Source organism: Sus scrofa, chromosome 2, assembly GCF_054392235.1.
Source record: "Sus scrofa isolate SSC_HxYL_T2T_F1_AM1 chromosome 2, Sscrofa_HxYL_maternal_Yorkshire_Landrace_v2.0, whole genome shotgun sequence".
Classification (NCBI taxonomy): Eukaryota; Metazoa; Chordata; class Mammalia; order Artiodactyla; family Suidae; genus Sus; species Sus scrofa.
In genome coordinates this window covers 86,806,435-86,831,695 of record NC_139384.1, presented here as the reverse complement: position 1 = coordinate 86,831,695, position 25,261 = coordinate 86,806,435, and the positions used below count along the sequence as shown (strand labels likewise).

The 25,261-nt window shown below is 52.4% G+C and overlaps 1 protein-coding gene across 26 annotated transcripts in view; it reads right to left on the bottom strand.

Annotated features, from left to right (window-relative positions):
• Positions 1-25,261, bottom strand: part of DOT1L (DOT1 like histone lysine methyltransferase) — a 62,531-nt gene that overhangs the window by 18,782 nt on the left and 18,488 nt on the right. For 7 of the 26 annotated variants that reach the window (XR_014837840.1, XM_085013408.1, XM_085013394.1 and 4 more), the window contains 7 exons: positions 17,497-17,571; positions 14,892-14,955; positions 14,170-14,398; positions 12,821-12,915; positions 12,385-12,419; positions 5,340-5,395; positions 3,384-3,463 (listed from right to left, as the gene is read on the bottom strand). Coding sequence is in view for 19 of the 26 variants with exons in the window: in XM_085013394.1 (XP_084869520.1) it covers positions 3,384-3,463; positions 5,340-5,395; positions 12,385-12,387 (139 nt within the window). In the remaining 7 variants the exon portion in view is untranslated. Of the gene's footprint in view, positions 1-3,383; positions 3,464-5,320; positions 5,396-12,356; positions 12,420-12,820; positions 12,916-14,169; positions 14,399-14,891; positions 14,956-17,496; positions 17,572-25,261 lie in introns of all 26 variants that reach the window. The other 19 variants (XR_014837838.1, XR_014837839.1, XM_021084185.2 and 16 more) reach the window with 5 other exon arrangements.

Here is a 25,261-nt window from a genome sequence, read left to right as displayed (position 1 = left end):
AGCATCGTCCAAGCCCCAACCCATCCCCTGAATCCTTTCCTGCAAGACGGGCTCTCGGGTGTAGCTGGCCGGGCACCCCCTGCGCCATCTCTGGCCTGTGCAGATGCCTCCACACTCCCAGTAGATCTGAACTGGAACTGGGCCCAGAGCCCACATGGACAGACACACATAAGCTATTGGCTCAGGCGGCAGTGGCCGCATGAAAACAGTTTTCTGGTTAAGTGCTCAGTCCTGTGTGCTCCGTCTCGGGAAGAGCATCTGGGCAGAATCACCGTGTGGTATCTTGTCCCAGCACAGAGCGCTGCATGCACTGTAACAGACACTGTCAGAGATACGCTGCTGCTCCCAAGACATCCCAATATAACAAACAGGGCCAAAGAGAAAAGTCAAAGAAAAGAAAACACATTTGTTACATATCAACTGTAGCAGTGGATCCAGCACTGCCACAGCAGCGGCTCAGGCCACTGCTGTGCTACAGGTTCAATCTCTGGCCCAGGAACATCCACATACCTCAGGTGCGGCCAAAAAAACCCCCAAAACTCTAACAGGGGAATTCCTGTTGTGGCTCAGAGGGTTAAGAACCGGACTAGTATCCATGAAGATGAGGTTTCGATCCCTGGCCTTGCTCAGTCGGTTGAGGATCTGGCATTGCTGTGAACTATGGAGTAGATCACAGATGGGGCTCAGATCCAGCATTGCTATAGCTGTAGTGTAGGCTGGCAGCTGCAGCTCTGATTTGATCCCTAGCCTGGGAACTTCCATACGCTGCAGGGTGGACCCTTAAAAAGAAAAACATCAAAAACTGGAGCATTCAGGATCTACACCCACACCCACAGGGCCCGAGGCAAAGGCAGCACCCCAGTTCAGCCTGGTCTCTGGAGCCCCCACCTTGAAGGAGGCTGTGACAGGCCCCTTGCTGCCTGGATGCCAGCTTAGGCAGCGGGCTGGCTGTGCCAGGAAACAAGTGAAAGAAAGCTCAGCAGCCCTGGGGTCCACCAGAGACACAGCCAGAGACCGAAGTGCTCTCAGGGGTGCTGGGCATCACAGAGTGCCCAAAGTGTGGACTGCAAAGAAACAGCCCAAGAGCCCAGAGGCTCTAATTAGGAATCTTCCCCCTTCAGGGCCTACAGGACCATGGGTACTCCAGGGGACTTCGATGGGCAAGTCACTGCAGGGTGACAGACCCCAAGGGACAGAAGGGGGTGGCAGGCAGTCTAGGCCCACCAGGTGTCCCAAGCCAGCCATGGGGTGAGTGCAGAATGGGCAATGTCCCATGAGACAATGAGCCCACATGCCCATGGGCATGTGCAAAAAGATGGAGGGGCCATGGCCCACAGCCCGAGTCCAGAGCATCAGAACAACAGAGCCCCAAGTGGTGCCCTCAGGCTGCTGGAGAGTGGGGGATGGTGCAAAGCTGGTGCCCTGGGCGTCACTGCTCCTCCCCTGGGGCGGGGGCAGGAGGGGGATACAGGGCTGGGGGCCCAGTGCTGGGAGAGGGGCACCTCATCAGGGCCACACAGCTCCACCCTACGATAGCCAGGGCCTGGGCCCCGAAGGGGAGCTGCTGACTGCAGAGCCTGCTGGGCTGTTGGCATGCAAGCTGCATATCCAACCTCACGCCAGGTCACAGCCCCCTGGGGCACCCGGGATACTGTCATGTCCTGCCAGGAGGACTCAAGGACCGGCACCCCGAGGGAGGTCAGAGCTCCAAGGAGAATATATCCTAGCTGGTGTGCACCTGGGCGCCAGGGGAAAGGAGCCTGTGGGCCACAGGTCTGAGTACTTGAACCCACAGCAGTGGAGTCAGTTCTCGCTCCTGAAACAGAGAGGGCCCCAGACCTTGGCCTCCTGCACCCAGGAAGCCACCGACTTCCCTGCAGGGAGAAAAAAAGCAGCAAGGCCTCGGCTCTCCTCTCAGTGAGGCTATGAGAAGCAGGCGTGAGAGCAAAGGATGGGGAAGGCACACAGCTCTCCCTGGGGACAGACAATGCACAGGCTGGGAACCCTGCACTGCTTGTTGGGACCACTGACAGTGCTGTGACTAAATGATGTGGTCTGGAGAGAGGGGCTGGGGAGGCCGGGTGTCCTGTGCCCCCTTCCTGAACAGGCTGAACCTGCTCCCTTCTCGGTGTTAAGAGTCTCATGATCTGGGAGACCCAGCAGCAGTCACAAGAACATGAACTGTCGTTCAGACAAAACCAGCCAGCTCCTACCCGTTTAGAAGGCTCCTGACTGGGCATTACCTATTAGCCACTCCACCGACTGGGCATTACCTATTGCCACTCCACCCACACGAGGCCACCTCAGGCCCAGCAGAGGGACCCCTGACACCTGCTGCCTGTACCTGGGCAGGGCGCCGCTTCACTGTAGGCAGCCAAAAAAAGACCTCAGAGCAGCTCCCTATCCTGGTCCCTTCAGAGACCACCCACTTGGAGACAGCCCTTCTCAGCTTCACCTCTGGGCTGGGGTAGGAGATCAGAACACAAGACAGAAGCCCCCCACATTTCCGAGAAGTGAGCCAGGCAAGGATGGGGAGGTCGGGCGCCAGGAGCTCCATCCTGAACAACTGGTCTCAGCACCTTCCACCCAGCCTGTCCATGGATGGTCAAAACTTGAAGAACGGAACGCTTCCCCCAGAAGGTTCTGGCCAGATACCCAGAGAACTCACTCCATAAAACCACCAACATAATCCCAAATCTAAAAGCTATCACAAGCACAGGGAAAACATACCCTACCTAACTGTGAAACGGATTCTTAGGAAGATATTGTAATCCGAGAGTAAAAATTTGACTTTCAAGCTTCATGCTGTGACCTCACTGCAGCTGTGCTGCTGTCTGGGCAGCAATTCGGAGATTCAGACAAGCAGTGACCTCCCCTCCTGCACCCGGGTCTGGCCTGTGGGCAGCAGGCAAGGGAGAAGTGGGAGTCTGTAGGGGCAGGATGGTCCAAATACAGGAAAGGCCCAGCAAGCAAGCCAAAGGGGCTACCTGGGCCGTGCCCTCAGTGCCCCCTGCTGGGGCTGCCAGATCACACGGGACACCCAGTCAAATCAATTCCACACATATGATTAATTCTCTTTTAGGAGAAGCCAGGATGTATGTCCTTGTGCTAGGAAGTTACTTGCTGGCTACAGGCTGCCCACGGCCCGCCTGCTAATCTGGCCACTGGGCCGCTGCCAGCCCAGCTTGCCTGGGACGGGATCAGGTCTATTTCACTACTTTGGCTGAGCTGGGAGGTGCCCCACCCACAGCCTTTCCACTGGGCCCAAATGGAATGATACCAGTAAGGACCCCAAGCTCATGATCAGGGCCACACCTCATGGTTATGAGTAGGTCGGTCAAGCACACGCATGGCGGACAGGGTGAGGGAGGGGAGTACGTTACCTTCCTTCATGTTTGCAAACCGCTCCTTCAGCTGGTGATCCACCTCAGGACCAAAGGCAAAGTTATTCACAAATATAACACTGCAAAATAATATTCCAGTTGAGTGAAACGCAGGTTCTACTTGCACACGTGTACAGAGCTGCAGAGCCTATGCCTAGTGCCTCCACTGCAGCTCACTTGGGGCCACCCTGGCCCTGCTGCACTGCCTCCACTCGGGCTGGGGACGGGCTCCTGGGCCCACAGGTGGGACGGATGCTTAGAAAGGTCCAATGACAAGCAGACGTGGACACAAGCCCAGGGCAACCTGCCCCCCTGCCCCCCTGCCCCCCATACACCCGAGGTTGGAACGTGGCCAGCACAAACATCACCTGGGCACACAGTTGTGAGGATACCTGGGCAGTAATGCAGCACAGGCCGGGCAAGCTGCACCCACCCAAAGGCCCAAGGGACCAGAGCGAAGTTCTCCCAGGGGAGGGCATGGCCCAGCCCTTCCCACTTCTCAAGGGTTCCTGGCACCAGCTGGCCTGAAGACATACACACCCCCCCACCCTGTCCCCACTCGCTCTGGCCCACGGAGAGGAACTCTCTGAATGGCTGGACTCAAGGAACAGCCATACCATTGGTACATTTGAAGACTCCCAGGGAAGGCAGACCGTTCTGATTAAAACAGCCTTGCCTAAGGCTGGGCCGCAGCAGCAGCACTGCAGACAAGGTTTCCTTCCTCATCTGTGTGTGGCAGAGAACAGTAAGCTGCCTACCAGCCCCGCGCTATGCGTTTTGAATCTTTGTACGAGGACAAGAAGACCAGGGTAGGGACAGACTGAGGAGTAGAGCAGCAGGAGAAACACTGAGGTGTAATGAAGGCTTTCTCCCTGCCGAATCACTCGAAAAGATGGAGGCGTCCCTGGGGCTGACAGGCCGGGGGGGTCCCACAGGGAGCAGGACTGGCCTGGCCAGGTCCTCACTTGAGGATAGAGCACTGGAAGGCTGGACGCCGGAGTCTCAAGGTGACTAAGTGGGGACAGGGTGTGAGTAGAAAAGCCCTGGGGTTGCTCTGGCGGGATTCCTCTGTGAGGAAATGAGGAGGCCCCAGAGCCAAGATGAAGGCCCCTGACGACAAAGGAGCTGGCAGCGAGGGGACACCCTGCACAGGAAGCAGGCGGGCACCAGGCAGGGGGGCTCTCAGGGAGCTCTTCCACCCTTGAACAGTACAATGCTCCAGATGCTGCCTGTCTGCACTCCCCACAGGAGGGGTCCCCATGGCACCTTTAGTCCAGCTTGGCCCAAGACAACCTCAACAGAGTCCCCAGACCCCTTGCCATGGGGACACCAACAGGGTCGGTGTGGTTCTCTCAGGAAAGGGGCTGTGCCTGGCTGGAGAGCACAAAAGGACAGGCTTTCTGAAAGGGGAATGCCTGTCTTCTACTTGTCCCAAGAATCAGATAGTGGAGGCCATGGGGCCAAGTGCGGCACACATGGGAGGAGCGGGGAGGAAGACTTCAGTTCACGGAGTGCTGAAAAAGTGTGACATGCCACCTCAAGGTCATTGAGGGAGGGCCAGGCCAACTCTGCTGATCTATACAAGCACCTGGCACTTCAGGGCACAGCCATCGCCAGATGCGAAAGCACAGCAGTCCTGTCTTGCTCTCCAGACCCAAGGCCAGGGAAAGACAAGGGAAGCTGATGAGGCAGAGCGGGGGAAAGGAGCGGCGGGCAGCAAGGATGCCTGTCAGGTCCCTGCACGAGGGGTACGGAAGCAGAGATGCTGGCACGCTCAGGCTTCTGCATGCCACAGTGCTGCTGGCTACTCCTGGGGAGCAGAGCCCAAGGGCCATGCTTGTCAGCCCCGCTCTGCTGGTGTGACCCCCAGGGTTCTAGGGAGCTAAGCTGCCCCTGCCACCCATCTCGACCCTGCCAGCTGGTCCCTGTGGCCTCACCTCTAGGCCCCGGCCGTACCTCGTGTTGGCAATCCGCTCCCTCCACTCCTCCGAGAGGAAATCTCCCCTTTCCAGCTGAAAGGAGAAAACAGGAACAGCCTATTACTCAGGGGTCATGCTCCCCTCTGTGCCCCACCCCACCTGCCCCCCCAAAAGAAATGGTATGAGCAGAGGCCCTGAAGTGAGAAGGACATGGCAGTGTGGGGCTCCCGGGAGGGGGTGCTGGGGAAGAACCGAGATCACATCTGCAGGCTAGCCACACAGGAGGTCCTGGCTCCCAGGGCACTGGGTAAAGTCCCCCTGCAATGTCCACACAAGGCCAACAGGGGGCACCCCAGGCAGCTGTTGGGGACAGAGTTGCAGCCCAGCACTGGCAGTGCAGTGCTGGCTGCTTGGGGGAAAGGGAAGCCACACCTTTGTTGTGGCTGCTGACCTGTCTGTCTGAGAGCAGGGCCATCCTCACCCCTTCAATACCTGCTCCCATCACTATTTTTGCTAGCAGACTAATCTCCTTGTGCCTCAAGGCCATAGTCTGTCCAAGAGAACAGGTCTCGTTAACCTAATTGTCCAGAGCTGTAACATTTAGTAAACGAAGAAATCTTGATTTTTTTGTTTGTTTGCTTTTTAGGGCCGCACCCGTGGCATATGGAGGTTCCCAGGCTAGGGGTCAAATCAGAGCTGCAGCTGCCGGCCTATGCCACAACCACAGCCACACCAGATCCTTAACCCACCGAGCGAGGCCAAGGATCGAAACTGCAATCTCATGGTTCCGAGTCGGATTCACTTCTGCTGCACCATGAGGGGAACTCTAAGAAATGTGGTTTTATAATGCTTTAGAAGAGACTATCATCGAACTCCTGGGTGCCCTCCCAGAAGAAGTGAAAACAGACCTCCATAGGAAAGCCTGTAATGTACCCCCTGGTCCACAGCAGCAAAAGGTGGGAACAATTCCCGTGTCCATCAGTGGATGAACCATGTGCTCCACACATGGGAACATCACTCAGCCATCAAAAGGAGACAAACACCGGCTACCACCTGGATGGACCCTGAGACACGATGCTCAGTGAGAGAAGCAGACACAGAAGGACACACAGTGTGGGATGCCATGGATGGGAAACGTCCAGAACAGGCATATCCAGACACAGAACGTCTCTGGGTGAGCGCTGGAGACAGCTTTTAACCTGCCCCCATCTGCACACCACCACTAGTGCTGCGAGGTGCCCGAGAGGCCCTCCTCTGTAAGATGGGGTGGCACTGCCCAGCAGGCCTCACCCGGGAGGAATGGCTACAGGTTGGTCACCCTCCAGAGCATAGGGAAACCACCCTATCCTAAGGTGTGCAGGAGCTGCCCTGGTCGGGGTCCATCCTGGGGTTCTTGGATCCTGCCCTCCTGGGCCTGCCATCGCTCCCTGTACATGGCCCAGCCAGGCTTGGGGTGCAGACCCAAGTCCCAAATCCTTAAGGCGCTGCACGGGGAAAAGCTTGCACTGCAGGCCTGAGGCTGCATCCCTGGAAGGCCCCTGGGCGTCTGGCAAACATAGGCTCCTGCTGTCCTCTCAGTATCTGGGGTCTCTTCATGACCAGCCCCAGTGAGAACCCGGGCTGGGTTCTGTGAGCCCCCTGGGGGCTGCACCTCTGCTGTGGTGTCACGTTTGAGGGAGATTAGGCGCACCCGTGGACTCTGAAAGCTGTGTCTGGTGCCGTGGACCCACCCCATGCCTCCTCCCTCTGCTGATTCTGCTGTCCTGTCCCTGCTGCGTCCTGGGCCTGTCAGGCTCTTCCCCTGGGACTTCTCTCTCCAGGGTCTCTGGATCCTCCCCTCCTGGGCCTGCTATTGCTCCCCATTCAAGCCACACCATGTCAAGCCACAGAGCTACTGTTCAGCAAGGCAAGAACACAGCCACTGTCCCATCCTCACCTGCCAGCCCTGTACTGGCTGATGATGGTGACTGGCTGAGATGGCTCCGAGTCACTGAGGCCAAAGTGCCCGAGTCAGCAGCAGCAGAAAAATGTGCATGGCTTTCCTATAACCCTCAGCAGGGGCTCGTGACCGACCTCAAGGTAACCAAGACCCCCAGCTAAGGAGGAATGCTATGGGAGCACAGACAAGGAGCGCCCCCAGCCTGCACAGGCAAGAGGGCTGCTATCTGCATGGCCGTCCTTGCCACGGGGAGACACAAGCAGGACAGGGACATCCCCACCCAGGACATTCAGCATCACCACAGACGTCCTCCTGAGCCACCACCCACCACTGTACGGAACACATACTCCAATCTCAAGGGAAAGAGCATGGCCTCCAGGAAGCACCCATTCCTACAGGGAGACCAGGGTGGCTTACCCCAGAGACGGGGGGGCCAGAGCTGCTGACGGGTGGCCCTGGGCTGTAACTGTGCTACTGACCCAGGAGCAGCTCAGGGACACAGACACAGTGCAGTACCAGACCACCCGACCATGGACGAGCCTCCTGGGAGGGGCAGCCTCACCCAGAGGGAGCCCACGCCACCCCCTGGCCAGATGCCTGGCCGGGGCCCTTCCCCTGAGGCATTTCCTGGACACAGGCACCTGCTGTTGTGCCAGGGTCACCACCAAGTGCCAGCAGCACATGGTTACCCGGGTATTTCCAGCCAGAGGGGGTGCCCCGAGGTGTGACAGATGCCGGCAGAAGCCAGCGTAGGGAGGGGACAAGCTCTGATACTGGGAAAAGCATGCTGGGCTATTCTTAGGCTCCATTGGCCTCGTTCCCTTTTCAGTTACTCAGTGACGGAGACAGGACTCCGCCTGCCAGCCCAGGCGCCTGATCCAAGCCACACAGAGCCGCAGGGAGGGCCCTCCAGACCCAGCACACAAGCTCCTGCCAAATCTGAGTGTTCGGCAGGGACTGTCACTATGCCCGCCTGGAGCAGGGCCGCCTGGAGCCAGCTGCTCCAGACATGGCCACCAAGGCCGCAACCAAGTGTCCTCTGAGCTGAGCTCTGCTCCAGCCACTTTGTAGGGGCCACGGTGCAGCTGATGAGCAAGGTTTCCATGCAGGGAGCCCTGCCAGTGCTCCAACTGATGTGCCACTGACCCCTGGAGACACCACCGGGCCAGGCGTTGCTGCCTGGCAGTGCCAAGGGGAGGAAGAAGTGAGAGGCAACCTTCCAGGGCAAGCAGCCACCTCTCCCTCCAGCCATGGGGTAGGCACCAGCAGCCGAAAACACACTCCAAGGAAAGTGGCAGAGGCTGCAGCAGGTGGACGGGGGCATCCCTGGGGCCTGCACCAACGCAGACTTTGCAATACATGCTCGAACCCTTGGCCCTCTCACCAGAGGCAGGGGTACTTTCTCAATGTAAAAGCCCATGTCTGGAATTCCCATTGTGGCTCAGCAGTAATGAACCTGACTAGTATCCATGAGGACAAGAGTTTGATCTCTGGCCTCGCTCAGTGGGTTAAGGACCCAGGGTTGCCACAAGCTGTGGCAAAGGTCACAGATGCAACTTGGATCTGGCATTGCTGTGGCTGTGGTGTAGGCTGGCAGCTGCAGCTCCAATTTGACCCCTAGCCTGGGAACTTTCATATGCCACAGGTGTGACACTAAAAAGGAAAAAAGAAAAAAAAAAAAAAAGCCTATGTCTTAGGTCATGAGGTCTCAGGAATATGGTATGCTGCCCAGGAACTCTCAGCAGCATACTGGTGGATCTGGTGCAAGAAGGAAGGTTCCTGGAAACAAACCAATGGGACTGACTGCCCTCAGCCTGAACAAGGAATGCCAGAGGTCTTCAGATGTGGGAGGGACATGTGGGGGCCAGAGGATACACCCCTTCACTTTCCATGGAGGGTAGAGAATCTTCAAGAAATTCCACGAGCAGCAAGGAAGGGGTTCTGGGTTTGTGCTGTGGATGTGCAAGTCCTGCTGCAAAAAAAGCAGAGGAGAAGTTATGCACCAGCACCACCCTGGCACAAGATCGAGACATCGAAAGAAAGGAAAACCAAAAACTGGTCCCCTCAGGGGTGCAAATCCCCTCGACAAAATAGGATCAAACCCCAAACTCGACAATGCATGAAGGAACTATATACCATAGGACTAAGTAGGATTGATCCCAGAAGCAGAGGGCTGGCTCAACCTCCGTGCTCCTCACATCAAAAGGCCAAAGAATAAAATTGCACCATCATGTTGACAAATACACAAACAGCATGAACACAAGATAAAAATTTCCAGAAAAACAAGAATAGAGAAGCACTCTGTCAATGTGAAAGAGAACATCCACAAAAATACCCAAAGCTAACATCACATTCATGGCAAGAAACTCTAGGCCTTGCCCTCTTGCCACGCTTGTCCACACTCCAGCTAACACAGTAAGACAAGAAAGGAAAGGGTGGAGAATGGGAAGACATGTTCAAAGGCAACAGGATCAGAGTTTCTGATGTGGCTCAGGAGGCTAAGAACCTGACTAGAATCCATTAGGATGTGGGTTCAATCCATGGCCTCTCTCAGTGGCTAAGGATCCGGTATTAGCACAAGCTGCAGCATAGGTCACAGATGTGGCTTGGATCCTGCATTGCTGTGGCTATGCTAAAGGCCAGCAGCTACAGCTCTGATTCAACCCCTAGCCTAGGAACTTCCATATGTCACAGGTGTGGCCATAAAAAGGGAAAGAAAGAAAGAAAAAGAAAGAAAGGGAGGGAGAGAGAAAGAAAGAAAGGGTGAGTGACAGGATTGTCTATGAAGAGAATCCAAAGAATCAACAACAACAACAAAAAAACCCCTGGAACTAATATAACAACTATAGCAAGGTTGCAGGATAAAGGTATCACTGTAAGTTACTATACCGGATACAGAGGTCAACTGCTTTCCTACAAATCAGCAATAAACAAGTGGAATTTGACATTAAGAAGATAATACCATTTTTATCAGCACCAAAAAAAAAAAAAAAAAAAAAGAAAGAAAGAAAGAAAGAAAGAAATAGGTACAAAATATGTAGAAAACATACATAAGGAAAACTACAAAACTCAGACGAATGAAATCAAAGAAGAACTAGACAAATGGGAGTGTCCTGATGGTCTAGTGATTAAGAATTTGGGGTTGGAGTTCCCGTTGTGGCGCAGCGGAGGCAAATCCAACTAGGAACCATGAGGTTCTGGGTTCGATCCCTGGCTTCACTCAGTGGGTTAGGCATCCAGCATTGTTGTGAGCTGTGGTGTAGGTCACAGATGCGGCTCAGATCCTGCATTGCTGTGGCTGTGGCGCAGACCAGCAGCTGCAGCTTTGATTAGACCCCTAGCCTGGGAACCTCCATATGCTGCAGCTTTGGCCCTTAAAAAAAAAAAAAAAAGAATTTGGGTTGTTACTACTGTGAGGCCAGTTCAATCCCTGGCCTGGCAGCTTCTATATACTGTGGCAAGGCAAAAAAAAAAAAAAAAAAAAAAAAAGTATATATATACACACAGACACATGCAAACACGGAAAAGAACTAAATCAATGGACAGTTATTCCATGTTCATGAAGAGGAAGACTCAACACTGTTGAGAGGTCAGCCCCTCCCAGTTGGACAAACAGAGCCAATGCAAACCCAACTGAAATCCCAGCAAGGCAGTTTATGGGCAATGACAGACTGATGCTGAAGGTTAGCGGAGGGGCAGATGTCCTGGTGTGGCCAGTGCATCACCGTCACTGCAGGGAAGAATGAAGCTGGAGGCTTGAGGCTCCACCATCAGGGTAGGATGCGGCTGGCAGGGCACAGCACCCACCCAAATGCAGCACTGGCCTCTGACCAAGGAGGCCAGTGGAGAAAGGCAGTCTTTGCAGCAGGCGGGTAAGGGACAAGTGACATCCACACACGGATGGATGACTTTAGACCCAGACCTCAAACCTTCACAAGAATTAATTCAAACCAGGCCACCGACCTGAACGTAAAAATGCAAAACCGGGCAACTCCTACAAAAAAAATTTTTAAGAGCAATCTAGGTGAGCTTAGGCTACTTTTTTTTTTGGTCCCCGCCTATAGCATATGAAAGTTCCCGGGCCAGGGACTGAATCAGTCCCATGGCAGTGACAACCCTGAGTCCTTAACTGCTAGGCCACCAGGAAACTCCAGGCTTGACTTTTATACAACACCAAAAAAAAAACAAAAAAAAAACACACAGTCCACCAGAGGAGAAACGGTGAAGCTGTTCTAAGAATATGGAACCTCCTGTTCCTGCCACCCCATCCATCTGATTTGTTTGATTTTCCTAAGGCAACAAGGAACCCTGAATGGCCCACAGCCACTGTTGCACAGGATGGCAGAGAGGGAGAGAAGTGTTGTAGGGAAGCTTCCAGAGGGAGGGGGCAGCAATGGGACAGCTGGGTCTCACAACCTGGGGGATGTGGCGTGAGAAGAGAGGGCATGTTAAAGGTCCGTTTCGGACCTCCGCCCACGATGCCCCAGTGGTGACCAAGGGGATGACTGCACGGCAGTCCACAGGCCACAGAAACCCTGGGAGAGAGACTGATGGAGCCTTGAGCACAGAGTCACATGGGAGCTGTGATGCAGATGTGGATGCCCTGGGCAGGGGAGCAGAGTGAGAAGGCCGGAGCATCAGGGGTCCAGACATGAGCCCCGAGGAGCTTGGGTGTCCAAAGGCCAGGCTGAGCGATGGAGAGTGAGGGGAAAAGGAGCAGAGAGGCAGCAGCATAAGGAGGGCCCCATGCTGCCAGGAGGGCAGCAGGAGAAACATGTCACTCAGTGGCCCTCAGCCAGGGCAGATGCTGCTTCACCCACACCCCACGGCCCACAAGCTGGAGCTCCCAAGGCCTTGTGAGGTGCGGGGAACACAGGATGGGCGGGGCCATGAGCACAGGAAGAGGGCAGGAGCTGGATGCCCTGCAAAGGGCCCCCAGAGAAAGGACGCCAAGTCTGGCTGAGAAAGTGTACAGAGAGCTGGGAAGGGACAGGGGGAGCTCCGGGTGGCACGAGGAGAGTGGTGGCGGGTCAGGGGAAGGCACAGAGGACTGGCGGGGCTGTGCCATTAGCCATGGGGGCATGGGGGCAAGGGGGCACGGAGCGATGCACTCACTGTGTATTCTGCATGCTTTTTTCCATACCATTTCATCCACTTCCTGAACTCTCGGTCCATGGTCTGCCAGGGAAGAAAACCAGACAGTCACAACCTTGGGCAACCAGGAAGGTGCCTGTGGCTCCCTGTGTTCCCTCCCTGACTGCCCCCACCGTGCTCAGGGTGCTCTTGAAGCAGCAGCCTCACGTGACCCCAGGGTTCCTGGGACCCAGTGTGTTTCTGTGGGGTAATGCACTTGGACTCATGCCCTCCTCAGACCCTGCACCCCCTAGGCAGATGCTGGCCCCCAAATGGAGCCAGCTGACCTGGTGGTATGCGGGGGTAATGGCTGGAGCCTTTGGTGGGGCAGCAAGGGGACACAACCAGGTCTTCTGGACACAGGCAAGGGGGGAGCCGCCCTCCCCCTGAGCCCCGCAGGTCACAGGACACAGATGCAACCACACCCGAGTGCCAGAACGGCTCACCTCCGCGTACTTGGCTGGGATGTCGGCTTTCTCGACACCATAGTGATGTTTGCAGTTGGTGGCTGCGGCGACCTGCAGCACGACCTGGCCCACTCCTAAGAGAGAGGAAGGCAAGTGTCAGTCGTGTACTGTGACAGGTGTGGAGGAGAGGCCACACCCAAGCTGCCTGGAGGTGGCTGCAAGGTCACCAGACATAGGACGCCTCTCAGCTGGGAGCCCAAGGGTCACAGAATATGTCCATGTGCCCAGGCTGTGGCTGAGCCCTCAATAGGGATCGAACCTGCAATCTCATGGTTCCTAGTTGGATTCATTTCCACTGCACCATGATGGGAACTCCCCACGACCTATATACGCTTTTTAAAAACGGCTTAAAGAAAGGAGTTCCCTTTGTGGCTCAGTGATTAATGAATCTGACTGGGAACCATGAGGTTGCGGGTTCGATCCCTGGCCTTACTCAGTGGGTTGAGGATCTGGCATTGCCATGTGCTGTGATGTGGGTTGCAGACGCGGCTCAGATCTGGTGTTGCTGTGGCTGTAGTGTAGGCCAGCAACAACAGCTCCGATTGGATCCCTAGCCTGGGAACCTCCACATGCCACGGGTATGGCCTTGGAAAAGACAAAAAAGACCAAACCAAATCAAACCAAACAAAAAAAGCCAGCTTAAATCAATGAAGACACTGCCAAAGAAGCCACCTTTGACCCCATATGCAGAGGGCCCAGGCTGAGCGTCAAGGCCGTGCCTGTGTGAGATGGGACTTTCAAGTCTGTAAGGTTCTCTCATGGAACACAAGGTCACAGTGGGGTGTCAGTGATGCCCCCAAGGGCTGTGCTTGGGGTTCCTAATGAAGCAGTCTCAAGACATGCCAGACAGCCCACTCTCAGCCCTGTCACTTTCACAGGTCCCAGCAGGACTCACACATGGAGGGAACCATGGTGCACCTGCCCGGCCCTAGTGTCAGCTAAGGGCAGGCCCCTGAACCCCTACTCTGTGCAGGAGAATGTCCCGTGAGCAAACAGGGGCAAGGGAGTACCAGCAAGATGTGGGGCTGGTCTGCAGTGGTCCCTGGGGCCACCTATGGGCCCAGAAGGGGTGCGGCAAGGCGGGGGGAGTCGGGGGGGGGGGCAAAGAGGCTGGGCAGCTCCTCTTGTGGCAGGGGAGGCAGGCCCGTGGCTCAGCGCTGGTGGCAGGTACTGGGAATGAGCTCCAGGTGGAGCCCATGGCACCCCTGATGGCCAGCTAAGCAGGACAGAAGAGGCAGGTTTCAGGCATAGGCAAGATGGGCGGGGAAAGGAGCAGGGCTGACAGGAGGTCTGGGGGCACCTGCCCAGTGCACAGGCTCCACACTCACCGCTGCCCAGGTCCACAAACAGGTCATCCTCGGTCATCTTGATTTCATCGATCATCTGGGCGACCAGGTCGAAGGAGGTCTCCCCATACACCTCCGGGGAGAAGGGCTCATAGTTGTTAAGCTTCTCGGGGTCAGTCACCGAGTGGTTGTAGACCTGCTGCAGGATGTGGCGCAGGAGTCCAGTGGATGGCCGCGTGTTCAGCTTCATGGGCTGCGTGGTGCCCTTCCACTGCAACACAGGAGGTGCAAGACAGTCCACCTGGGGCCCTCACCCCATTGCTGCCCGCCCAAAGCAGTGACCATGTGCATGTGTGCAAGTGTGTGTGGACCTGTAAGCATGCACACATGCGTGGTGTGGGCAGGGTGGGTGTGCCCCCATGGGACAGGGAGGTGCGAGCTCTGGCACAGCTTTCTCAGCTGGGCATCCTGGCGGGCACTCTTGTTACAGGCACCTGCAGTGCTGGGGAAAGGACAGGAGGGGCGCTGGGAAGGCCCAAAGGGACCACTTTGGAGGTAAAGCAGGCCAGCTCATTCAGCAGGGGTCCTCACCCCTCCCCACACACACTCCAGTGCCCTGGGGGCACTATGGGCCTATGCTCCCAGGTGGTCAGGGTCCAGGACCATTGCTAAACCACCCGGGTGACATGACGGGCAATGGTATCCTGAACTACAGTGCAGGGATCCCATACGAGACAGCCTCGGGGAGGGCAAAGGCCACCTACCAGCTGGTGGATGCTGTCGATGGCCCGGTTGTACTTGTCACAGAGCCTCTGCATGCTTTCAAAGCTGAAAAAGGCAGGGGAAAGGTGGTGGTTACCACCAAGCTCTGAACCAGCCACAGGCCTGGCAGGAGGGTCTGCAGGAGGACAAGGTGTGGGGCACAGGCCACAGGGGCACTGTGCAGCCTTGAGAGCATCTCAGAGGGTCAGGCTTTGCACAGCCCTTCACAAACTCCCATGGGTGGGGGCATAGCCAGGGCGCCAAGGGTCACCCGCAGGCACAAAGGCTCCTGGCTCCAATGAACAGGCAGAAGGGGACGATGGCCGACACCCTGACTCTGCAGAAAGGGGGTGAGCACCTCCCACTTCATGCTGGCATCACTTCTGTTTACTGAGACTTTCTAAGTTTCTGGCACTTTCAGACAGAAGTAGCACATGTTAGGTATGGAATGAGGGAGTTGTCAGGAGCATTTAATGAGACTGGGTTCTCCCAAACACCAATGGAGCAGGTATTCCGTGTAATCCCCTAACCCAGAGGGCCCCAGAGAGCGACATCTGGGGCACTTGTGGTCGTCACGATGCACTGAGTGGTAGGAGGGTGAGGCTGCTCCAACCACCTTGCCCAGGATGGCCCTGCATCAGGTGCTGTGCTGCATGGAAGAGGCTGTCACTCAGGGTGGTGGTGGGGGATGCTGTCCAAGGCCACGGACACAGAGCAGCCAGATGGCAGCCTCCCAGTGAAACACTAGGAGCCTGGGGATGCTGACAAGAAATGGAATCTCCTGTACGTGGTGACACGGGGAGCACCCAACCTGATGCCCCTCCCCACCTTCATCTTTGCGACCCCCACCCCTTCATCTTGGCCTGGATGGACTCTGACAATTTAAGTGCGTGTTCCTTTGCAACATGCAACACTGGGACCCATACCCACACGGCCAGTCCAGTTTCCTAGGACGGCAGCTGCAGCTGAAAAACAAAGGAATGGGAGAGCAGGAAAGAGCAGGCCTGGTCAGAGCCTAGGAATCCTCACAAAGACAGATGCCAGGCAGACACGCGCAGCCCGACCAGCTCAGAGGAGGCAGACACCATGAACTGGAAACCCAGGTTCGAGGGGCACTGACCATGTGCACAGGAGGAGATGGTGAGGAGGCAGCAGGGTCCAGCCCACGGCCACCGCTGAGCCAGGCCAGGCAGGATCCCAAGGAGTACAGCCGGCTGTCAGCGGCCAGGCGGGGGGGGTCCCCACCTCCCCAGCCCAGGGTCTGCGAGTGACACTCCCAGCTGCCCTCTCTGCAAAGCATAAGGATGGACTCAGTGATGGAGCCCAGAGCCCCAGCTCCAGTGTCCTGCAGTCCTCAGGGAGAACACAATGTGCTACCGCCCATCTCCCTCAAACCTTATAGCTAGGCCCTCAAAACTTCTGACACACCTGGAAGGGACATTTTCCTGGGAGGATGAGCAAATGTGAAGCTCAGAGGAACCTGGGCATCCTGGCCCCAATGGGGTCTACCTGACCAGCTGAGCTCGGCTCTTTAGTCTGGCCCTGCATCACGGACCTTGCTCTGATGCAGGGGTCCCTTGGGTGGACACCATCAGACCACCCCTGCCCTCCCCAAGCCCCGCGTCCTTCCAGTCCTTCCTCAGCTGACTGAGCACAGAGGGAACAACATTAAACAACCACCTGCAAGCAAAAGTGCCTTTAAAGACCCTGGCTGCTTTCGCCCGAGCACACAGCACTCAACCATCAGGAGGCAGGAGGTGCACTGCACTGAGCAAGAGACTGACAAGCAATGTCAGCACCCACAGAGCCCTGAGGCTGGAGGCAGGCATCCTCAGTAGGCGTCAGAGCCACAGATGCACCTGGCCCTGAGCCTGTTCACACTTACTCTGGTCCACAGGATGGATGGGGAGGGGAGGCGAGGAGAACAGGACCAGGGGACCTGGCAAATGCTCCACAAGCAGAAGTGAGACCAAGGGAGCAGGCCTGGCTTCGGAGTCTGTGCAGGGCCCGAGGGTGCCTCAGGCAGCTACCTAAGCCCACAGCCTGCCTGCAACTGTAAGCCTGCCAAGGGCTAAAATAGGCGGGAGCTGGAATGTCATCCTTCTTTCTCAAAGAAAAACAAAAAAATTCCAGGCAGGCATTCCAGTCACGCCTCACCCTTCCCCACCCACAGGACTTTCAGCAGAGATCCAGGATGCGCCTGCAGGAAATGGCCAGAAGTGGCCAAACCCAAGTGAGACCCAGACTAGAGCTGGGCAGGACCAAGACTCACAGGCTGGGCCAGGGGGGCGGTGCTCCCCGGCAGGAATGCTGGGTGTTGGCAGCTGCCGGCTATGAAAACAGTGACTCCTAACTCGGGGTAATTTCACACATACCAATCCCAGTTTCGGCAGTGTGCTCTTTCCAATTATGTCCTCACTCTGACAGCCTCTGCCAATATTTGATAAACATTTCCTACTAAAATAACTCCACACAGGCCACAGCCAACTCTAAAAGGAAATTTCCCATCAGGCTGCACCATCGAAGAAGATCTAATTATAGGCTGTGTCCCCACATGTGCTGAGCTTGTCCCCAGTACAGAAGCAGATCAGGCAGAACCCTGCTTACCTTTTGGTATCGTAGTCGATTAAAACATAATTCTCCATAGCAAGCTTGAGATCTGGGATTTCTTCACAGACCCATCTGAAATACAAAGAAAATTACTATTAGTGCTCTATTTTTGTTTATTCTTAACACTGTTCTTAAACACAATTTACTCCCAAAATATAAAAACAAAACATCCTCATCACTTAGCTCCAAATGTGAAAGAGAGAGGGGAAGCGTTACTTTGAAACAAGTGCTGTAAAGTTTCTGATGCTGGAGTTCCCACTGTGGCTCAGCAGTAATGAACTTGACCAGTAACCACAAGGTTGGAGGTTTGGTGCCTGGCCTTGCTCAGTGGGTTGAGGATCCGGCGTTGCTGTGAGCTGCGGTGTAGGTCATAGACGTGGCTCAGATCCTGCATTGCTGCTGTGGCAATGTGAGCCGTACTTTCTAGCCTGGAAACTTCCACATGCTGCAGGTGCGGCCCTTAAAAAAAAAGTTTCCAATGCTGTTATGAATTACACAAGTTTTTATGAAGCTTCAAGTTCAAACAATGTTGGCTATTAGGAGTTAAATGAACTTACGTATTACAGGGTCTAGGAAACCAATGAGCTCAAATCAGAGAGTTTGAGAAACAACACACTGACCAGAAACCAAAAGTGAACTACTATTTGAAGAATTAAGAATTAACTAATCCTGTGACAGACAATGGGGCTTCAACAAACACGCTGCAAGGAGAAAAAAAAAAAAAAAGACGGAGGAGGAATCTGAAGATTATAAGACAAAAAACTGTGTCCACCAATCCCAAGGTGTAACCATGACTGGATGCCCATACAATCTTGAGAAAAATCGTGAAAGAGGAATCATCACTCACGGAGAATAAAAGGAAAATAAGGGATACTGTGTAAAAAAAAAAAAAAAAAGAACAAACTCCCTGAAAGACACATTACCAAAATTGACACCAGAAGAAACAGATATCTGATTAGTCCTATACCTATTACAGAATTTGGCTTCCTAACCAAATGCCCTCCACAAGGACTTTAAGCCCAGATGGCTTTACTGGTGAATTCTTTTTTGGCCACACCCACAGCAGGCAGAAGTTCTCAGGCCAGGGACTGAACCTGTGTCACAGCAGGGACAACACTAGACCCTTAACCCCCTGAGCCACCAGGGAACTCCCTTCACTGGTAAATTTTATCAATCAGTGGAGAAGAGATAACACTAATCCTTTTCAACTTTATGAGGCCAATGTTACTGTGGTACCAAAATCAGAGGAAGATAAGACTCATAAAGTCATTACAACGACGGAAATCTAGAGACAGGTATCCCTCAGAAACACAAATACTAAAATCCTTTAGATATATTAGAAACATTAGTAAATCCATTAGAAATATTAGTGACTTATTAGTAAACATCTTACTCGAGTGGAGTTTATCCTAGGAATGAAAGCAGCCTTCTGTTGGGTGAGGCAGTGTCACTTGATGACATGGGGACCTGGGGACAAAGAGGGCAGCAGAGTGCCACCTCCTCCTTCCTCTCTGTGCCCGCTCCCTGCACAGCCCAGGCAGCAGCAGGCAGAGCAGAGGGAGGAAAGCTTGCTGCTGAGGCAGTAGCTCAGCCACTGAGCCCAGGCCTTTCATCAAGTGGAGGGCGGCTCCTGACACTTCTAGTTTCCTGAGAGTTTATCATGAATAGGAGTTGAATCTTGTCACATGCACTTTCTACATCTGTGGAGACTATCGACTGTATGATTTTTTTTCCTCCTTTATTTCTTAGTGAGGTGAATTACTATGATTAGTTGTAGAATGTAGAAAGCAGAGGGCAGCTTTCCCCCTTCTGCCCACCCCTGCCCTGCCAAAAACATGCACTGGCCTAGCCACTGATCGGCTGGCATTTCCACCTCAGGGGTCTGGCTCCCCTCCCTTCGGGAACTCCCAAACTCACAGTCACAGTGCCTACCTCCCATCACCCCCTTTGCTCCCTCAGACCCCTGTTGTCACTGTCCCCATGATGCAGCAGAGTGAGGCTTTACTGCTGCTGATCACTTCTCCTGGTGAAGTCTCTGTCTAGCACACATGCTTTCTGCCAGGAGGCCCGGTGGCCCACACCAAAGTGGCTGTGTGAGCCCTGGCAGGCCAAGGTTGGGACGGGAAGGGGCCTTCGGCATTCTATCACAGGTCCTGTATAGCACCGCACATGGAAAATGAACAGACAGCAATGAAGACCGGGAAGGAAGAAGCAAAACTGTCTCTACGCACAGACACATGATTCAACACACAGACTGTCCTAAGGAATTTACAGAAAAGCTACCAGAACTCATGTGGACTTTAGCAAGGTCACAGGACACGAGGTCAACTGTGTTTATAAATACCAGCAACAAAGACTTTTAAAAAAAGAAAAATGTTGGAGTTCCCTGGTTGCCTGGTTGTTAAGGATCTGGTGTTGTCACTGCTGCGGTGTGGGTTCGATTCCTGGCTGGGAAACTTCCACATGCCACAGGCATGGCCAAACAAAGAAGGAAGGAAGGAAAGGAAGGGAAGGAAGGAAGGAAAATGTTATGTTACTGAAAATAACATTAAAACATAAATCTGGAGTTCCCGTCGTGGCGCAGTGGTTAACGAATCCGACTAGGAACCATGAGGTTGCGGGTGCGGTCCCTGCCCTTGCTCAGTGGGTTAATGATCCAGCGTTGCCGTGAGCTGTGGTGTAGGTTGCAGACGCGGCTCGGATCCTGCGTTGCTGTGGCTCTGGCGTAGGCCGGTGGCTACAGCTCTGATTTGACCCCTAGCCTGGGAACCTCCATATGCCGCAGGAGCGGGCCAAGAAATAGCAACAACAACAACAACAACAACAAAAAAAGACAAAAAAAAAACCAAAACCATAAATCCTTCTTACTGTACAGCACAGAAAACTATATCCAATCTCTTGTGACAGAACATGATGGAAGATAACATGAGAAACAGAATGTATATATATATATATATATATATATATATATATATGTACGACTGGGTCACTTTGTTGTACAGCAGAAATTGACATAACATTGTAAATCAACTATATTTTATTTATTTACTTTGTCTTTTTGCCTTTTCTTGAGCCCCTCCCACAGCATATGGAGGTTCCCAGTCTGGGGGTCTAATCGGAGCTATAGCCGCCGGCCTATGCCAGAGCCACAGCAATGCAGGATCCGAGCCATGTCTGCGACCCACGCCACAGCTCATGGCAACGCCGGATCGTTAACCCACTGAGTAAGGCCAGGGATCGAACCCACAACCTCATGGTTCCTAGTTGGATTGTTAACCACTGTGCTACGACGGGAACTCCATAAATCAACTATACTTCAACAGAAAAAATTTCAAAATAAAGCAAATATAAATTTAAAAGCTGTAAATTCTTAGGGAAATTTTAATAAAAGATTTGCAAGGCTTCTACATTGAAAACTATAAAACATTGCTGATAAAAATTAAAGGCAACATAAATAAATATATAAACAAACAATGCTCATGGAATACAAGGCTAAATATGGTTAAACCTCCTCCTCAAGTTGAACTGCAAAATAATTCCTATAAAAAGCCCAGTGGGGGAGTTCTCATTATGGCTCAGCAGTTAACAAATCTAACTAGTTCCATCCCTGACCTCGCTCAGTAGGTTAAGGATCTGGCATTGCCATGAGCTGTGGTGTAGGTCACAGACGCAGCTCAGATCTGGCGTTGCTGCGGCTGTGGTGTAGGCAAGTGGCTGCAGCTCCGATTGGACCTCTGGCCTGGGAACCTCCATATGCTGCGGGTACGGCCTTCAAAAGACAAAGAAAAGAAAAAAAAAAAGAGCCCAGTGGGCTTTTTTTGAGAAACAGGCTGATTCTCAAATTGACAGAGGTAGAGAATCTAGAATTGACAAAATAGGAGTTCCCACTGTGGCTCAGCAGGTTAAGAAGCCAACCAGTATCCATAAAAATGCAGGTGTGATACCTGGCCTCGCTCAGCGGATTAAGGATACGGCATTGCCATAAGCTGTGGTGTAGGCTGAAGACATGGCTCATATCCGGTGTTGCCGTGGCTGTAGCGTGGGCTGGCAGCTGCAGACCCCTAGCCCAAGAACTTCATATGCCTCGTGTGTGGCCATAAAAAGGAAAAAAAAAAAAAGAATTGACAAAATAGTCTTTAAAAATAACATCAATGTTGCAAGACTCAGGCTACCTTAATTTGAAAGTGTGAGTATTGGCAGAGAGATAAATGAATAGATCAATGGTACAGGACATGGAAATCCAAAGAAAGACTACACTTTAACAACTGATTTTTCACAAATACACCAAGGCAATTTGATAGGGAAAGGAATGTCTTTTCAACAAATGAAGCTGGAACAACTGACTACTGAACGGGGGGTAGGATTCTAACTGCCCATAAACATAAACCCACATCAGACACAAAGATTAATTCACAAGCGATCTTAAATCAGGACGCAAAAGCTAAAACCACAAAGTTTCTTGAAGAAAACATGAGAAAAACTGAATGAGTCCTACAGGCAAAGTTTTCCTGGACCTGACCTGATTAGCCATCAAAGAATGAACTGGTCAGACACATGTACTCCAATGTTCATTGCACTCTATACAATACCAAGACATGGAAACAACCTGAATGTCCATCGACAGAAGAGTGGATAAGGAAGATGTGGTACATATACATAATGGAATATTACTCAGCCATTAAAAGAAAAGAAATAACGGCATTTGCAGCAACATGGATGGACCTAGACATTATCATGCTATGTGAAGTCAGTCAGACAATGAGACACTAACATCAAATGATATCACTTACATGCGGAATCTAAAAAAGGACACAGTGGGAGTTCCTGTCGTGGCTCAGTGGTTAACAAATCCAACTAGGAACCATGAGGTTGCAGGTTCAATCCCTGCCCTTGCTCAGTGGGTTAAGGATCCGGTCCTGCCGTGAGCTGTGGTGTAGGCTGCAGACACGGCTGGGATCCGACATTGCTGTGGCTGTGGCGTAGGCCAGCGACTACAGCTCTGATTAGACCCCTAGCCTGGGAACCTCCATATGCCGAGGGAGTGGCCCAAGAAATGGCAAAAAGACAAAAAAAAATAAAAAATAAAAAATAAAACAGGACACAGTGAACTTCTTTGCAGAACAGATACTGACTCACAGACTTTGAAAAACTTATGGTTTCCAAATGAGACAGATCGGGGGTGGGGGGATGCACTGAGGGTTTGGGATGGAAATGCTATAAAATTTGGTTATGATGATTGTTGTACACCTATAAATGTAATAAAATTCATTAAGTAATTAAAGAAAAAAAAAGAATGAACCGGGTAAGTGAAACACCTGCCCTCATCAAGACGCCATTAAAGCTGCCATCAGCTGTGCTAGCACAGCGCACTCACTAGGTGCTCACAGCCAAAATATGTTAAGATTCCTATAACTCGGGAGAAGACAAACAATCCAATCTCAAAACCCAGCGAAAACTCTTCTCCAATGTAAGAAGTCAGAGCTCCCCAGACAAGTGGCCAACTCTCGGGCTGGGACAGGGAGGATTCAAGATGACTGGAGCATCTTGTGGTTCCAGAAAGTGAGAATGTGCTCAGAACAGACAGGCCCAAGTTGAAGGGACTGGGGACAAACGGAAAAGACCTTCAAGGCCAGTATGGGAACAATCTCAGCAGGAGTGGGCTGTGACCCACAAAATGAAGTAAATGCCTACAAGGGAACAGATCTTCCTCACAGAAGAGTTCCAATTAGAAAGTCGGGGGAAAGCAAGGGGCAGGGAAAGCCCCCTTTCGAATGCTTCGGAAACTAGTTTGTAGGTGAGACCCACCTCTGGATGCCAAAATCAGTGGCAAAAGTCCAAGAAGAAACAGGATAGTTGCATAGTCTCCAAGTATTCCCCCCAAGATTTTTTTTTTTTTCTTTTTTGGTCACACCCATGGTGACCTGGGACTTAAAGTTCCCAGGCCAGGGATCAGATCCGAGTCACAATTGCGACCTACGGTATGGCAACACCAGGTCCTTAACCCACTGTGCCAGGCCAGGAATCGAATCTGTGTCCTGGGCCTTCCAAGACACTGCTAATCCCATTGAGCCACAGTAGAAACTCTGACAAATGTTTCTTCTGCATCCATTCTATACCATTTGAAAGCAGACCACAGACATTACATTTTCATTCATAAATATTTCAGTATTTCCGGTAAAAGTTTTTTGGTTTCTTTTGTTTGTTTGTCTTTTGTCTTTTTAAGGCTGCACCCATGGCACAAGGAGGTTCCCAGGCTAGGGGACTAATCGGAACTACAGCTGCCAGCCTACGCAAGAGCCACAGGAATATCAGATCCAAGCCGAGTCTGTGGCCTACACCACAGCTCACAGCAACGCCAGTTCCTTTACCCACTGAGCGAGGCCAGGGATCAAACCCGAGACCTCATGGTTTCTAGTCAGATTTGATTCCGCTGTGCCACGACAGGAACACCTTTCCCAGTAAAAGTTATGGCCTTTTTTCCGCCCCCAAACATAACTATAATGCCACTGTCATACCTAGGGAAAATAACACAAGGAACAGTAGTGAATTTCCTCAAACTCACACTGGGCATCTGTGAAGAACCTACAGCTAACATCATCTCAATGGTAAAAGACTAAATTTTCCCCCTGAGATGGAAAAAAAAGGCAAGAATTCCAGCTTTCACCATTTCCCTGTAAAATTATCTTGAAGGTCCCACCTAATTCAGTAAGGTTAAAAAAAAGAAAGAAGTAAAATCATGAAGCCTAGAAAGGAAGAAGTAACACTCTCCCCACTTGCAAGTGACATAATTATTTCCCCAGAAAATCCCAGGAAACCTAAGACCGATGAACTGAGTACAAGGTCATGGTTAATAAACAAAAATCAATTGTTTTTACTCCTGAGGAGCAGGCAAACAGAATATACAATTTAACACACAATCCAACAGCACAAATGAGATAGGAATAAATCTTAACAAAAGGTTATCCAAGACCTCCACACTACAACACCAGAGCAATGCCAAGAGAAATGCTGAAAGGCCTAGGTAGGTAGAAAGATAAACCATGTTCATGGATTGGAAGACTCAACAGTGACAGCAAAGCTTTCCAAAATGACCTACAGATTCAATGCAATTCCTAAGGAAAAAAAAAAGCTGATTCTAAAATTTACATGGAAATGCAAAGGATGTGGAATAACCAAAGTGATATTTAAAAAGAAGAACAAAGATGTAGGGATTACTCTGATCCTCTGATTCCAAAGCTTACCACAAAGCTACGCTAACCAAGCTTCTGTATCTCCCGAAGGACTGAGCCATGGACCAGCGGCACAAAACAGAGTCTAGAAATAAACCAACTCAGGAGTTCCCATTGTGTCTCAGTGGGTTAAGAACCCGACTAGTATCCATGAGGATGTGGGTTCGATCCCTGGCCTCACTCAGTGGATTAAAGATCCCACAATGATGGAAACTGGTGCAGATCACTGATGCAGCTTGGATCTGATGTGGACTGTGGCTGTGGTGTAGACTACAGCTCCAATTGGACCCCTAGCCTGAGAACTTCCATATGCTGCAGGCACGGCCCTGAAAAAAAAAAGAAATAAACCAACTCATACACTGTCAATTGATTTTTCACAAAAGTGACAAGGAAATTCCACAAAGAAAGGACAGTTTTATCAAGCGGTGCTAGAACATCCATATGCAAAACAATAAATTTTACCCCTGGAATTTCCATTGTGGCTCAGTGGTAACTAGTATCCATGAGGACTCGGGTTCAATCCCTGGCCCCAA